Source organism: Caretta caretta, chromosome 8 (assembly GCF_965140235.1).
Source record: "Caretta caretta isolate rCarCar2 chromosome 8, rCarCar1.hap1, whole genome shotgun sequence".
NCBI lineage: Eukaryota > Metazoa > Chordata > Testudines > Cheloniidae > Caretta > Caretta caretta.
The window spans coordinates 54,309,607-54,325,770 of NC_134213.1; the positions used below are offsets into that span (position 1 = coordinate 54,309,607).

The following is a 16,164-nucleotide window of genomic DNA, read 5'->3' on the forward strand; positions in this document are numbered from 1 at the left end:
GACTTCGGTTTTATTGCACTGGCTAACCATAAGTCACACAAGCAATTCCCTTAGACACTCCAGTTTCCCAGTATCACCACCAGTGCCACTCATTATGTGGATGAATGGTTAAGAAAACCAATACCTCCGTAAAAGAAAAAAGGTTCTCCCAATCCCAAGGGACCAAGCCCCAGACCCAGGTCAATATACAAATCAGATCTTACCCATAAATCATGCTGTTGCCAATACTTTAGAATCTAAAATCTAAAGGTTTATTCATAAAGGAAAAAGATATAGATGAGAGCTAGAATTGGTTAAATGAAATCAATTACATACAGTAATGGCAAAGTTCTTGGTTCAGGCTTGTAGCAGTGGTGGAATAAATTGCAGGTTCAAATCAAGTTTCTGGAGTACATCCACAGTTGGGATGAGTCATTCAGTCCTTTGTTCATAGCTTCAGTTTGTAGCAAAGTCCCTCGAGAGGCAAGAAGCAGGATTGAAGACAAGATGGAGGAGATGCAGCAGCCTTTTATAGTCTTTTGTTATGTGGCCTTTCTTTCTTTGTTCCAAAGACAAGCATTCCAGTACATGGCATGAAAAAACCTTAGAGTTCTGTCCATAGGCATGTCTCTGCATGCTTTGCTGAGTCATAAGGTATATCTGCCTTCTTTCAGTGGGTCAGTTGTATAGCTGATGGCCCTTAATGGACCATCAAGCAGGCTAGGCAGTGCTGATGCTAAACTTTCTGGGGTGTCACCCAGAAGCACAGCACAAGTTTGAAATACAGACAGTATAGAGCCAAAACTTATAACTTTAAATACAAAAATGATACACACATACAGACAGCACAATCATAATCAGCAAATCACAACCTTTCAGTAGACACCTTACATGGCAATCTTTGTACAATATTTGCTGCAAATACATACAGTGGTTGCAACAATGATCTATATGGTTGCAGGTTATGTCAGTAACATCACACCTGGGTTACCCTTGTTCTCCCGGGTTGTCAATACCTTTCACCAGCACTTAGTTTAAAGGAAGAGACAGTGGGCTAGCAGCAGGTGTGTGGGGGATGGAGGGAGGGAGATCTGCACTGGGTGAAAGGCTTTTATGTGGATTTGATTTCCCTTCTAGCACTTTATGCCATTGGATGTTCCCATTCAGAGTTGCCACTTGGTAGTGGCTCTTTCTCTCAATTATGGCTGCATGGTGCCATATCATTTAAAAGCAAATCCATCTTAACTTTAGAGACGGAAAGGATTACGTTCAGCTATGCCCAGGGCATGGAGCTGGACTTATAGGGTATGTCTACACTGCAGCTGGACACCAGCAGCTGGCCCCTGCCAGCTGACTCAGGCTTGGGGCAAGGGGCTGTTTAACTGCTGTGTAGACATTTGGGCTTGGGCTGTAGCCCGAGCTCTGGGAGCCTCCCACCTCGCAGCGTCCTAGAGCCCAGACTTCAGCCTGAGCCCAAACGTTTACACCGCAATTAAACAGCCCGTTAGCCCGAGTCTCATCAGCCTGAGTCAGCTGGCATGGGCTGGCCATGAGTTTTTAGTGGCAGTAGCAGTCAAAAAAGCTAACAGAACATTAGGAACCATTAGGAAAGGGATAGATAATAAGACAGAAAATATAATGCCACTATTTCAGTCCATGGTATGCCCACACCTTGAATACTGCATGCAGTTCTGGTCATCTCAAAAAGGATACATTAGAATTGGAAAATGTACAGAGGAGGGCAACAAAAATGAAAAAGGGTATGGAACAGCTTCCATGTGAAGAGAGATTGAAAAGGCTGGGACTGTCTGGCTTGAAAAAGAGATGACTAAGTGGGGATATGATAGAGTCTACAAAATCATGAATAGTGTGAAGAAAATGAATAGGGAAGTATTATTTACTCCTTCATATAACACAAGAACCAGGGGTCACCCAATGAAATTAATAGACAGCAGGTTTAAAACAAAAGGACGTACTCCTTCCCACAACGCATGGTCAACCTGTGGAACTCGTGGCCAGGGGATGTTGTGAAGACCGAAAGTATAACTGGGTTCAAAAAAGAATAAGATCAGTTCATGGAGGATATATGTAACAATGACTATTAGTCAAGACGGTCAGGGATGCAACCCCAAGCTCTGGGTGGCCCTAGCTTCTGATTGTGAGAAGCTAGGAGTGGACAACAGGGGGTGGATCACTCGATGACTGCCTGTTCTGTTCATTCCCTCTGAAGCACCTGGCACTGGCCACTGTCAGAAGACAGGACACTGGGCTAGATGGACCATTGGTCTCACCCAGTATGGCCATTCTTATGTTCAGTGTAGACATACCCATAAGGACCTCCCATCCTCCCTGCAGCCCATCCTATTGGTAGTCTTGAGGACCCATTCTATCTCTCTGTTCCAGGTGGTGCAGACTGGCAGCAGTTGGATTCAGAGCTGCAAAAGGAGATTCTGGCCATCTGGCCTCACCTGTCCCAGAAGATGTTGGATGTACTAGTGCCCCTGCCAAAAAGTGAGTCTCCTCCTTCTGCATCATTGCTGCCAACTTCTCACAATGCCAGGGTGCAGGAGGCATCTCCCGCAAGGGGAACAGAAACATGGCAATAGCAGCACGTTGCTTAAGGAGAAGCCCAGAGGAGATTTTCTCTAACACGAGCAAAATTTCTCCTTTCTCCACCCCAATACCCTGGACCCGCTTGGAAAATAAATAGCATGCAGTGATCTTCTCAGATCAAACCCCTTTGATCAGGGGGATCCTCTGACCCATATGTGTGTGGGGGGGGAGAGGATTGTTTGTTCCCCCTTTCTGTTGATGGTGTTACAGCAACTGCCTGATGAGGCTGCATATCTCCAGTGTTTCATTACTGTAATTCTAAGCTGTCCACCTCCACACTGTCCTAAATCTGGAGGGATTTCCACCCACAATGCTTGGTCTTTTAATTCCATTTCTTCTGGAGCAGTGAACAGAGTTTGTCTTTTAAGGATCAGGAGAGTAAGATGGGTATCATGAGATCGCAAAGGGGTGGGCAATAGAGTCTTCAGACCTTCCCACCTATTGATTCTGCTAACATAAAAGTATTCCCCTTACGCTTGCAGCTTCTGACCTGACGGTGGGCAAAATATATGCAGCCATGATGATCATGGACTACTATAAGCAGAGCAAAGCAAAGAAGCAGAAGCAGCAGCTGGAGGAACAGGTGAGGTTCAACCACTGCAAGAGTTGGCTGGTGCTTTTTGGCTGTGGGGAGAGCGGAGAGCTCACACTGCCTTCAGAGCGAGGGTTCTGTATCAATGTGGCCTTCAGACAAGATGCTGACCACACTCAGATTCTCGACCTGCTGGCAGCAAGTGGCTGGCACAGCACTAAGACAGTGACCATCTGAAGGTTTAAGGGATGGGTGAGTGAAGGAGATGACGGGTAAAAGAAGAGGTGAGTGATTTAAAGCAAATGTATTCGTAGCAGTGTAGAGGTTATACTAGACAGATAGAAGATGGATTCAGAAAGGGGGAGCATTGTCATGCTTTTAACCTTCTGTACAAGGGATTTCTTTTTTATGCAGCAGAAATGTTTTGCACTTTAACCAGACTCAGTCTGTTTATTTTTTATTACAGAAAAACGCCCCTATGTTCCAGCGCATGGAGCCTTCATCTCTGCCTCCAGAGATCCTTTCTAATGCCAAAGCTTTGCCTTACGTCCAGCAGGACACCCTTTCAGGCCTGTAAGTATAGCCCTTAAATATCTGTAGAATATCTGCTCTGGTATTTCTGTTCCTACAGACATTATTTTATTTCCTGAATGAATGGCACTGGAGGTTCAGATAGGGGTAGTAGGCAGAGCCCAGGGGAAAAGGAAATCCTGGTGGTCAGCAGAAACATCTCGATCATTGTAGGATGAGTCCAGAAGTATGAGTTTCTGGTGTGTTTTCATTAGTGTTACCAAAGGACCACAAAGAGCCGCATTTCAGCCCATGGACAGCATCAACATGTATCCAGCCACATAGACATAGAACTGTGAGAATAACTGTTTTTTCAGTTCGTTGGCAGTTCCAAAAAACTGGAAAAATATTTCCATTCACACACCAAACCTGAAATGTCTCGGACTTTTCAATGAATTGAAAAAGTTGGGAAACTTCTCAAATGTTTCATTTTGGATCCTTTTAATAAGAGCAAAGGAAATGAAGGTCTAGAGCAGGGGTTCTCAAACGGGGGGGTCATGACCCCCTCAGGGAGTCACAAAATGGTTACATGGGGGTTGCGAGCTGTCAACTCCATGGAGCTGACAGCCTCAAGCCCTCATTAAATTAAATCCCCCCCCCTCATTTTTAATTTTTAAGGGGGAGAGGGGTCATACTCAGAGACTTTCTGTTTGAAAGGGGTCACCAGTACAAAAAGTTTGAAAACCATTGTTCTAGAGTCACAGAAAATAAGGAGGAAGAGCCCTCCCCATACACCCAATATCCTCGTGGTTAGAGCACTTACCGGGGATGTGGTAGACTCAAGTGTGAATCATTCAGGGACAGGGCCTTGAACCCAGGTCTCCTGGGTGAGTGCCTATCCCCCAAGGTATAAGCGATTTTGAAGTGGGGTGCACTCAGTCTGCAGTTGTCCCACTGTTGCCCTTTTGAATCTTGTCAAAAAAAAATTCAGAAGTTGTGTATTGATAATGTCGTTCTTACATTTTCAAACTTATTTTCTTTTTTTACTTGGGCCAAAATCATTTGCCGAAATCACCATGAATTTGCAAATAGTTTCAGTTGTCCCAAATCTGCATTTTTTCAGGAGACAAATTTCACTAAGCTCTATGTAGACAGCACTGAAAACCCAGCATGGCATTAGCAGAACAACCAGCAGTACGATCAAGTAGGACTAGTATGTGCCTGGGACTGGTAAAGAGATAGTGAGCTTTTCACTTCAAGGTCCCTAGTTTAAAACCAGGTCAAGATTAGTAGTGACTATAAGTCAAAACTATTCAGATGCAAAGGGAAGATAGGAAGAGGCCAATATGGCTCCATCAGGTGCTCTTTAATTACCTGAAAATCAAAAAGGAATCCTACAGAAAGTGGAAACATGGTCAAAATGATAAGGAGAAGTACAGAAGAACAGCACAAGCATGTAGGGACAAAATCAGAAAGGCTAAGGCACAAAATGAGTTACATGAAGAAAGGACATAAAAGCAATAAGAAGAGGTTCTTTACATACATTAGGAGCACGAGAAAGACAAAGGAAAGTGTGGGCCCTCTACTTACTGGGGAAAGAGAGCTAATAACTGATGACATGAAGAAAGCTGAGGTGCTTAATGCCTATTTTGCTTTAGTCTCCACGAAAAAGGTGAATGATGACCAGATACTCAACACAAGTAATACTGATAAGCAGGGGAAGGAACACAAGCCACAATAGGGAAAGAGCAGGTTAAAGAATGTTTGGATAAGTTAGATGTGTTCAAGTCAGCAGGGCCTGATGAAATTCATCTTCGGGTTCTTAAGGAACTAGCTGACCCAATCGTGGAGCCATTAGCAATTATTTTTGAGAATTTTTGGAGGGCAGGGGAGGTCCCAGAAGACTGGAGAAGGGCAAACATAGTACCTATCTTTAAAAAGGGGAACAAGGAGGACCTAGGGAGGTATAGACCAATCAGCCTAACTTCAATACCTGGGAAGATACTGGAGCAAATTATTAAACAATCAGTTTGTAAGTACCTGGAAGATGATAGGGTTGGAAGTAATAGTAAGCATGGATTTGTCAAGTACAAATTATGTCACACCGACTTAATTTCCTTCTTTGATAGGACAACTGACCTAGTGGATGAGGAGAAGCAGTAGACATGATATTACCTTTATTTTAGTAAGGCTTTTGACACAGTCCCCACGTGAAATTCTCATAAGCAAACTAGGGAAATGTGGTCTAAATGAATTTACTATAAGGTGGGTGCACAACTGGTTGAAAGACCATACTCATAGAGTAGTTATCAATGGCTTGCTGTTACATTGGGAGGGTGTATTCCCACAGGGGTCAGTCCGTAGTCCGGTACTATTCAATATTTTGATTAATGACTTGGATAACGGAGTAGAGAGCATGCTTATAAAATTTGCAGATGACACCAAGCTGGGAGCAGTTGTAATCACTTTGGAGGACAGGTTAAAATTCAAAATTGACAAATTGGAGAATTGGTCTGAATTCAACAAAATGAAATTCAGTAAGTTCTTCACTTAGGAAGGAAAAATCAAATACACAAAATGGGGAATCATTGTCTAGGTGGTAGTACTGCTGAAAAAGATCTGGGGGTTATAGTGGACCATGAACTGAATACGAGTCAATGTGATACAGCTTCAAAAAAGGCTAATATAATTCTGGAGTGTAACAAGAGGCATGTTGTCTGTAAGACACAGGAGGTAATTGTTCAGTTCTACTTGGCACAGGTGAGGCCCCAGCTGGGGTACTGTGTGCAGTTCTGGGTGCCACAATTTAGGAAGGATATGGACAAATTGGAAAAAGTCCAGAGGAGAGCAACAAAAATGATAAAAGGTTTAGTAAACATGACTATGAGGAAAGGTTGAAAAATCTGAGCATGGTTAGTCTGGAGAAAAGAAGACTAAAGCGAGGACCTGATAACAGTCTTCCAATATCTTAAGAGCTGTTATAAAGAGTCTGGTGATCAGTTGTTCTCCATGTTCATGGAAGGTAGGACAAGATGTAATGAGCTTAATCTGCAGCAAGGGAGATTTAGGTTAGATATTAGGGAAAACTTTCTAAGGGTAGTTAAGCTCTGGAATAGCCACCAAGGAAGGTCGTGGAATCCCCATCATTGGAAGTTTTTAAAAACCAGTTGGACAAACACCTGTCAGGGATGATCTAGGTTTACTTGGTCCTGCCACAGTGTAGAGGGCTAGACTTGATGACTTCTCAAGGTCCTTTCTATCCCTAAATTTCTAGGATTCTAAGTCCTTGCCATCTGATTGCTGTTTGGCTCATGTGAAGTGAGCGCATGGTCTCAACCTTTCTCCCAGTAGGCAAGCACCACCATAGCCGGTGGCAACTGTATCAGTCTCAGCAGAGAGGCCAAGGGATAAATGAGAAATGTGGCATAAAGACTGTGTTACCCTCTCGTCCCTAGAGGTGGTCCCTCTCGGTCAGAGTTGAAGGCCATTGCAGCACAGTATGAGGAAGCTTGCCCTGACTCTACTCTTGCTGTACCATTTCTGAGAGTCAGTGTGCACTTCAGTCCGGGAATCTAGTGGCTTTCGCCAACTCTAAATTCACCTGAAAAAATTTTAAAAGAGGAAAAGAAAAAATCAATAATGCTTGAACATGACTGACACTTCTGTCCTGAGTGGCACAACACCCTGTTCTTCAGAGACAGTGCAGCCACCAGGCACGTGCATGTCACATTAGTAATGCCATCCCCATAATCGCAGGCATCCCTGGGGAAGCCATCCCTGTACTACTGCACCACCGTTAGCTGCAAAAGAACTGGACTGCTTCACAGAGAAACAAAATGTCAATCTAGGAACAGTAAAGCTCTTGTGATTGTCAGCCAACCATGACCGCCAGGTGGAGGCTCATTTTGGAACTGTCACTGTGCTCCCACATTGCAGGTGGCACAACGGGTGTCCCTTTTCAGTGAAGTGCCAGTTGTCAGGACAGTACTCAGGAATGCCAGGTTGAAGTTTGTATGGGAGATGAGAAGTTGTTAATTTCAATTCACAGCGTACCCACCAAAGGAGCGCCTTTAGCCAGGAGAACTTTGAGAATGCAGTGCTGAGTGAAATGAGGTCGCCTTTTTCTCTTTTAGAGGTTTAAGTCAGAGAGGCTGTCAGTGATCGCAGCATGAAGATTTGTTCTCTCTCTCTGTCTCTCTGAAGTTGGAATATCTTTGCAGGAGCAGCCGGAGTGGGTACCCGTCGCTGAGTCCACTCTCTCCTCAAGAGATATTCCAACTGGCTTGTATGGATTCGACACATGGGCAGTTCCAGGAGCAGCAGTCTCTGGTAAACCAATGCCCTACCTTTAATGTAGTTCCTTTATGGTCTCAGCACCGCTGCCCTGCTCTGTTTCCAAAAGGTAGTTCCAATTTTATTGCCCCAATCTGCGGGCATGGGCGATCCCACACACATGCACACTGCTCAAAAACCTTCTTGGATCCATGGTTCTCAACCTGTTTCCATTGTGGACCACATATGCAGCCCACAACGTGTTATACTACATCCAGTACTACCTATATGGCCCTGAGCATGTCACATGGGCTGAAACTCTGTGCTGATTGGGCCGCAAGCAGCCTGTGGGCCACAGGTGGAGAACCACTGGTCCAAGCAATAATACCAACCCTCTTGCTACTTCTTCCCTCCATCCCCCGCCCACTCCCCTACCCCTACCCTGATTTTGGGAAACAAATTCTTTGACAGCATCCTCCTGCTTGGCAGTGGGAAGTGTGGATCTCTTGTCACTGACAATGTAAGGTCACGATGTGCCGGCTTCTGCCAATAGGGGATCAATAGCAGGAGCAAAAAAGGGAGAACACTGATCTCTTAACTATCTTTTGGAACCCACTGTAACAAATTAAGACGTATTCCTGTGTAAGGGCCTGATCCAAAGCCCACTGCAGTCAGTGAGAGTATTTCCATTCATTGATTTCAGTGGGGTTTGGGTCCAGTCCTAAAATAGGTCACACCAGGATGGCCCTACATAAAAGGAATATGGAAACCCATTTCATGCTAGATCCTTCTCTAGAATTGCTTTTAACATGGTTTTAACCTTTGAGTCCTTCCATTGTAAGGCAGGTGGGCTTCAGCTGGCTCTTCACGCATGCAGCACTCTAAGGGCCCTGCTTCCTCCCCCATGTATAGTGCATGGGCTCCTCTGGCTACTTGACTAGTGGTCCAGTAGTCTTTTGGGAGAAAGAGAGCCCATGTTTGTACGGCTGTACTGAGCACGCACAAGCGTTCTGAGCCCATCTTGGTATGTTTCAGATCGTGCACAGGCCTGGTTTGTAGGGAGTGTGGAGATGCAAAATGTACACACACCACATATTGACAGGTAGACCCAGGTGGCCAGCTGGTGTAAATCAGCAGGACTCCATTGGAGCTATGCAAGTTTACAGCAGCTGAAGATCTGGCCCGACATGTTAATCAGAGCTACTAAGGATGCCATGTGCCTGGTGCTGTTTAACTATGTTTCTAAAGAACATCTGAGCAGCCCAGTGTTCCTCCTCTCTCTGTTTCTGGGCCCAGGACATGAGTGCACAGGAAATATCACAGACTGGGAGGTGCTCTAAGACTTTGTGATGCTGTAGTACAATGGATTGATATAATGCAGTAAACTATCCTTTTCTTCACAGGTCGATTCCTTTTATTAAATACTCATTTCAGTGGGTACCCTGTGCTGAACGATGGTATCGGCTGCTTTGGGATTCATGTTCATCTTGTTGTCAGTGCTGGTGTCCATTATCGAAACTGAACTGTTGAACTGTGTTGCACAAACGTGAACATACACATATGCCCACATTCCAGTCAGCAGCACTAGTGTCTGTGTATGTGTATATATGTCCACGTGTGTGCATTGGGCACCACCCTTACACTTGTTGGACTGCAGTATTGTATCACTGTACATTTCCAGTCTGATTTGTATGCTTCTCAGAGTTTGTAGCACTATCTCTGTGAATTCTGTATCACACACACGGCACCTCTCCATACAATTCAGCCCTTCAGCCAAAAACGGAAACTGCCTGGTCAACCTCTTGTGGAGACTGCTGGCTATGAAGGAGGGGGTCTCTGAATTCATCCCTTCTATTGTCACTTCCTGATGATGAACCACATCTATCGGATGTCACTTCCTGGCAACCCAAAATAGTAGCACTTGCTTCCGTTTTTCCTCTTTGACCAAAACAAAAGAGATTTTTAAAGCCAGAAATTAACCAAAATATACAAATGTGACATTGATTCATTTAACTTGGACATGACTGGAAAAATCTTTTAGAAAATCAAAACTTAGAAGATTCTGCAAGCTTAAAAAAAGGAAATAAAAGAAAACTAAGCAGCAGAAGGGTAGATATTCCAGGGAGCTAGAAAAATCAGTCTTGGTTTTCCTTCTCTCATTGCTAAAATAAAAAAGTAGTGAAGTTTACTTGGGTGTCAGCCAGCGCAGGAACCTGTGAGCTGGGTCTCTGTAATGGAGCCTGAGACTGAAATGGCTATTAATACCAAATCCAGCCATTCTCAGTGTTTGGCCAACCAAAAAACTGCACTCTGGTCCTGAGATTTGAAAGAGGCAGGTTCCCTTCCTGTCAAGTGGTTCCCAGTCCGACAGGAGCACAGACACTGGCAGGAGAGGAGTGGTGACCTAATCAAACAAAATCCCACGAGCTTGGCTGTGTGTTTATTTCCAGGAGCCAGAGGTTAGAGAGTTTCAAAGCGTGCAGCCCTCTAACCGTGGCAACTATCTCCCCGTGGACACTCAGGAGCGCGCTGTATCTGGGAGGGCCTCCTCCATGCCACGCCTGACTGTGGATCCCCAGGTAACACTAAACAAAACCATAGCCGGACAAGCAGAAGTGGAAGTACATGGCTGTAGCTATCTGATATGAAAAGAGAGCCCATATTTTCCCCTGTGATGTGTTTGATGCTGCACTGCCAGGCCCTACTGCAGTGTGCCAGGTATCGCTAGTGCTTTTCCGGTGGGTCTCTATCTGGAGGGCATTGGGAAACTGTCTATCTTAGGTGCTGACATGGCCCCCATTCCTACTGTACCTGAGCACCCCACAGTCCATACTGTAGTTACCCTCACAACACTCCTGGGAGGGTGATGCTATTATCCCCATTGTACAGATGGTGAACTGAGGCACAGAGAGACTTGCCCAAGGTCACACAGGAAGCCTGTGGTGAAACAGGAAATGGAACCCGGATCTCCCAAGATAGAACCCAAGCCACTGGACCATCCTTCTGTTCCCCCTAGCACACCCCCATTGTAGTTCAGCAGGACTGGTTCATTGGTGTTTCATTCAACATGCAACACTTTCAAAGTATCCCTCCCCACCTGACAAACATTTGTACTGACAATTACCCAATTTCTTCTTTCCTTCTTCTGCTGTTGTCCCCAAACATATGCACACGTGTCTGGCCCTGGGTAGTCTGTCCTGATCAGTCCAGGCCATGCTCCATCTCTTTGTTTGTCTGCCTGGTTTTTCTGTCTGTTTGTCTCGTATTCTGTTTTGACCGAGACATGAAAGCTTTTCTCTGGTTGTTTTCATAACCCTTTGGCACGGAGTATCAGGACCTCATATTTCTTCAGTAGTGGGGACAGTATCAACAGGCCCTTCCATGCCAAAGGGGGTGGGATGCAATGTTCCTAGTACTTTCTTTGGGTTAAATCCACATTGCATTTCTACAGTGGCCCTTTGGGGAGTGGGGAGATAAGGAGAACTTTGCTCTGCTGATGCTACCGAGTGAACTGGTAATTTGGCACCTGGTAATGGATGGATGGATGTTTAATGGCTCTTTGTTGTATCTTTCCCAAATACTGCCTGCACAATCATCCCCAAATCGTCTGAGACAGTCCAAATGGACGCAGAAGCTGCTCTACCATCAGGCACAGAGGGGACTGACTATCTCTGGGAGGAGTGGCTGAACACAGTGTGGGGAAGGGAGGCAATATGGCAACAGCACCAAGGGACTGGAGGGAAATGGAAGGAAATAGCTTTGTTTTAAAGGGAAAAATGCACAAGCAGCAAGGGGAGGTGACGGGAAGCAAGTCAGAAAGAAGGCACAAGAAGAGAAAGGGAGATAAATCCAAGGAGAGGGGATTGGGTGGGAGAGAGAAGGGAAGGAAAAGAATGGATACAAAGATGGAGAAGGGAAAAGCAGATGAAGAAAGGCAAGAAAAATACAAGCAGGGACAAGAGAAGACAACAGTGGAGAAAGGGAAGAAAACAAGGGTTGGATTACAGGAGGGGAAAGAAATGGTGAATGGAAGAGGAGAAGCATGGAAACTGTAAAGGATCCTTTGAGATGAGAGAGGAGAGGGAATGGGGAGGAATAAGGTGGCAGAAGGGATGGAGGGATGGAAGAGAAATGGTGTAAGGGGGGTGAAGGATATGGAGAGTGTATAAAGTTAGAAGGGCAGGTAGTCGGCTATGAGAGCAACAAGAGAGAGGGCAGATGGGGAAGGGCATGGGATGAAGGACAGGATGGTGGGCTGGTAAGAAGGGGACAGGCCGAGGAGAAGTACATGGAAATATGGCAGTAGTTATGCAAATACATTGAAAAGGAGAGAGACATGGGAGCAAATAAGCCAATAGGAGCTTTCCTTTCTCTTCCCTTTTGAATTTCCTTTGCTCTTCCTTTTTCTGTGCTGATTAACACCAGCTGAGAATCTGGCCCTATCTTTTTAATTCAATGATAGATGCTGGAGCAGCTCTGGAGACTTTGCTGTTAAATTTCCTGCACTCCCTCCTGGAAGGTGTCTGAGCAGGAGACACTGCACTAGTCTTTCTCTGATATTAGACACCTTGACTTCGGAGTGGCCTATCTGCCTCCCCCTGCTGCTGCTGCTGGCTTCCATTAATCATCCCATGGGGTGCATTTCCAGGTGGTTACAGACACGAGCTCTATGAGACGATCATTCTCCACCATCCGGGACAAGCGTCCTAACAGCTCCTGGCTGGATGAGTTCTCCATGGAGCGAAGCAGTGAAAACACCTACAAGTCACGCCGGCGCAGTTACCACTCCTCGCTGCAGCTGTCTGCTCGCCGCCTGAATGCAGACTCAGGTGAGGGGGGTCTTTCCCAGAGTACAAGAATCTTCTTCGGTGAGTAATTCACTCCTTTCTGCAGGCGGAGCTTCAGTGTTACTATTGGGTATGGCAGAGTCGTGGAGCACTCTGCCCAAAGACAATGGTAAAGAATCGAGAACTAGAAGTCCAATCCAGTCTAGCTTTATCGTCATGCATTGCTCTTCTCATGTGAGATGTGCAGTAGAACAGTATACAGGATTAAATTATACAGTCGGAGAGTTCCACAAGGAGCAAGGAGGTGAGGGAGCTGCTAAGAAATATGGGCAAGGGAGACATATTTTTATGAAATCTGAAAATAGATGGAGAGTCCATGAGCCAGAGAGATGCAGGAGCTGCAAAGAGGAAAGCTACCTTGTATCAGGTGTGGAGATGACAGAAAAGCAGCGGGGGCTGAACAAGCAGAGGGGGCAGCAGGCAGACCAGGGAAGAAATAGCGTTCTATAAAAGTTGCACCTGCAGTCCAAGAGTTGCCAAAATGAGGTGCCAGAACAGCTGCAGCAGGCCAGCTGGTGTCCCATGTTTGGGTCTTGGTCTGGGGTCCCTCCCACTGCGGTCCAGCATTCCTCCAGCTGGCATGGGCCACAAAACATCTGTCTCAGGTCCCTATGATTGGGCTACCAACCAGGCCCTTGCTCCAGTGTCCATCTGGCTCAGCTCTACTCGGTGTGGGGTGTTCTTCCTCTAACCCTGAAGGGGGCCACCCCCATCCTGGTCTCCTGTTGCTCCTTCACGCCGGCAGCAGCATGTACAGGAGTTGTGCTGAGCCACTAGCACTCTTCTACAGCAGCAATGCCATCTGTCCCCTGTCCCAGGCAGCATCAGGATTGGCAGTGGTCAAGTTTGCCATCCCTGCCTTACATGAGTGGCTGCAGATCCTCAACTCTGGCTCCCACTATAGGTGCAAAGGATTCACTGCAGCACCAGTTGAGTTTGGTGCCACTGGCTTTCTGATTGGCAAGTGCTATTTATGTGAAGGAGAAGAGGGGGCTATGCAGGGATGGGCCAAAACAAAATGGCAAAATGGTTTGGTGTATATCCATGAGCTGCCCCAAGAGGGAGTGAGAAGTAGAGAGAAATCAGGTCTGTAAGCTAAGCTGGAGTCAGTCTGTAGAAGACTTGAGAAACCAGGTGTGAACTGGATCCTGATGTGACCAGGGAGCCAGTGGAACTGTATGGAGACAGGGCTGCAGCATTCATAGAATCATAGAATATCAGAGTTGGAAGGGACCTCAGGAGGTCATCTAGTCCAACCCCCTGCTCAAAAGCAGGACCCATACCCAATTAAATCATCCCAGCCAGGGCTTTGTCAAGCCTGACCTTAAAAACTTCTAAGGAAGGAGATTCCACCACCTCCCTAGGCAACGCATTCCAGTGTTTCACCACCCTCCTAGTGAAAAAGTTTTTCCTAATATCCAACCTAAACCTCCCACACTGCAACTTGAGACCATTACTCCTTGTCCTGTCCTCTTCCACCACTGAGAATAGTCTAGAACCATCCTCTCTGGAACTACCTCTCAGGTAGTTGAAAGCAGCTAACAAATCCCCCCTCATTCTTCTCTTCTGCAGACTAAACAATCCCAGTTCCCTCAGCCTCTCCTCATAAGTCATGTGTTCCAGACCCCTAATCATTTTTGTTGCCCTTCGCTGGACTCTCTCCAATGTATCCACATCCTTCTTGTAGTGTGGGGCCCAAAACTGGACACAGTACTCCAGATGAGGCCTCACCAATGTCGAATAGAGGGGGACGATCACGTCCCTCGATCTGCTCGCTATGCCCCTACTTATACATCCCAAAATGCCATTGGCCTTCTTGGCAACAAGGGCACACTGCTGGCTCATATTCAGCTTCTCGTCCACTGTCACCCCTAGGTCCTTTTCCGCAGAACTGCTGCCTAGCCATTCGGTCCCTAGTCTGTAGCTGTGCATTGGGTTCATTCTGCACCTCTTGGAGTCTGGTGAGGTGGGACTTGGCAAAGCCATGGAGAAGAGAGTTGCCATGGCTCAGGCATGGATGAGAATTTCCGCTGAAAGTGAGGCAGTGGCTTGCATTGGCATCGTTGTGGAGCGGGTGATGAGCAGGTTTACAGGCACAGGCGATGTGGGAGGAGAAGGAAAGTTCAGATGCTAAGATTACAGGCAGTGGAGGCAAATGGGAGGTCTGTGCCAAGAAGGCAGGAGGTAGAGTTGTGATTGAGGATGGCCAGGCGTTCCCCTGAAAGAAGCTGCGACAGAGTCCTGGTGTTTACTTGGTTCAGACAGGTCGAAAGTACATGGGGCGCGGCTCACCAAATGCACTTACAGTTCCATCCGGCTGAGAGTGGTGCTGCAGGGAAGCATAAAGGTGGAGATAAGTTGACTGAGAAGGAGAAGTCACAGAACAGCAACAGGCTGAGAATTGAGCCTTCTGGGGCTTAGTCAAGGTGGTGTCTTGACACAGGAGGAGTCGCCATCAGAGACAGAGAGGAAACAGCCCAATAAAACGAGAGCAGAACCATTGTAGGAGGGAGCAGTACAGTTCAGAAGGTGCCGCAGAAGGAGAAAGTGGTCCATGGTGTCAGAGGACGCACTGAGGCTCTGGAGAAAGAGGAAGGAGAAAGACTTTGTCAGCCCCAAGTAAAGAGGTCATTAACTATCCAGAGGAGAGCAATTTCCATGCTATGAACAGAGCCACCGCAGACTGAAGGAAATCACAACGGCTGTCACAAGCACTTTGCTTAGGAGGAAGAGGAGGGTGTAAGAAGATACTAAGCAGTAGAGATACACTCCTCCTTTGGTGGGGCAGAGGGAGCTCTTACAGGATCCTAGGCATGGGGACAGCTCTGCACCTGCCTGGCCTAGGGGAAGTGTTGATTTAGCAGAATGGAGAGAGTATGAGAGAGAGGGAGCTCTGGACATTAGAGTTAAGACAACAGCACCCTCCTAGGGTGGTTATGATCTCTGGACCCCCACTTTGAAGAAATTGCAGCAACTGTCCCACTGGGGAGCCTTACAGTCTGGCTTTGTCCTCCCCAGGCCACAGGTCGGAGACACATCGCTCGGGCGGCAGAGAACGAGGGCGATCCAAAGAACGCAAGCACCTGCTGTCCCCGGACATCTCCCGCTGCAACTCGGAGGAGAGGAGTCCTCAGGCAGACGGCGAGTCTCCTGTCCGGCGCCAGTCCAGGTCACCCAGCGAGGGCAGGTCGCAGACGCCAAACAGGCAGGTAGGGATGAAACCAGCAGCCCAAACGTCATTGTTCCAGGCAGGGATCCTGGGGCAGGAAAGGAGGCAAGCAATCATTCCCCCCGGAAATCTGTAAAAACACTGAGATCCCTGCACTCCTATCTCTGGGGTTAGGCAGCCGTTGGTCAATTATTCTGTATATTACGGAAGCGCTGAAAAGTCCTACCTGCCACTGGAGCTCT

At 46.7% G+C, this 16,164-nt stretch overlaps 1 protein-coding gene across 8 annotated transcripts in view; it reads left to right on the forward strand.

Annotated features, from left to right (window-relative positions):
• Positions 1-16,164, forward strand: part of CACNA1E (calcium voltage-gated channel subunit alpha1 E) — a 331,342-nt gene that overhangs the window by 302,017 nt on the left and 13,161 nt on the right. For 5 of the 8 annotated variants that reach the window (XM_075131514.1, XM_075131513.1, XM_075131520.1 and 2 more), the window contains 7 exons: positions 2,383-2,490; positions 3,075-3,175; positions 3,591-3,697; positions 7,855-7,963; positions 10,357-10,485; positions 12,555-12,735; positions 15,772-15,962. In XM_075131514.1, the coding sequence (XP_074987615.1) occupies positions 2,383-2,490; positions 3,075-3,175; positions 3,591-3,697; positions 7,855-7,963; positions 10,357-10,485; positions 12,555-12,735; positions 15,772-15,962 (926 nt within the window). The remainder of the gene's footprint in view (positions 1-2,382; positions 2,491-3,074; positions 3,176-3,590; positions 3,698-7,854; positions 7,964-10,356; positions 10,486-12,554; positions 12,736-15,771; positions 15,963-16,164) is intronic. The other 3 variants (XM_075131519.1, XM_075131518.1, XM_075131517.1) reach the window with 1 other exon arrangement.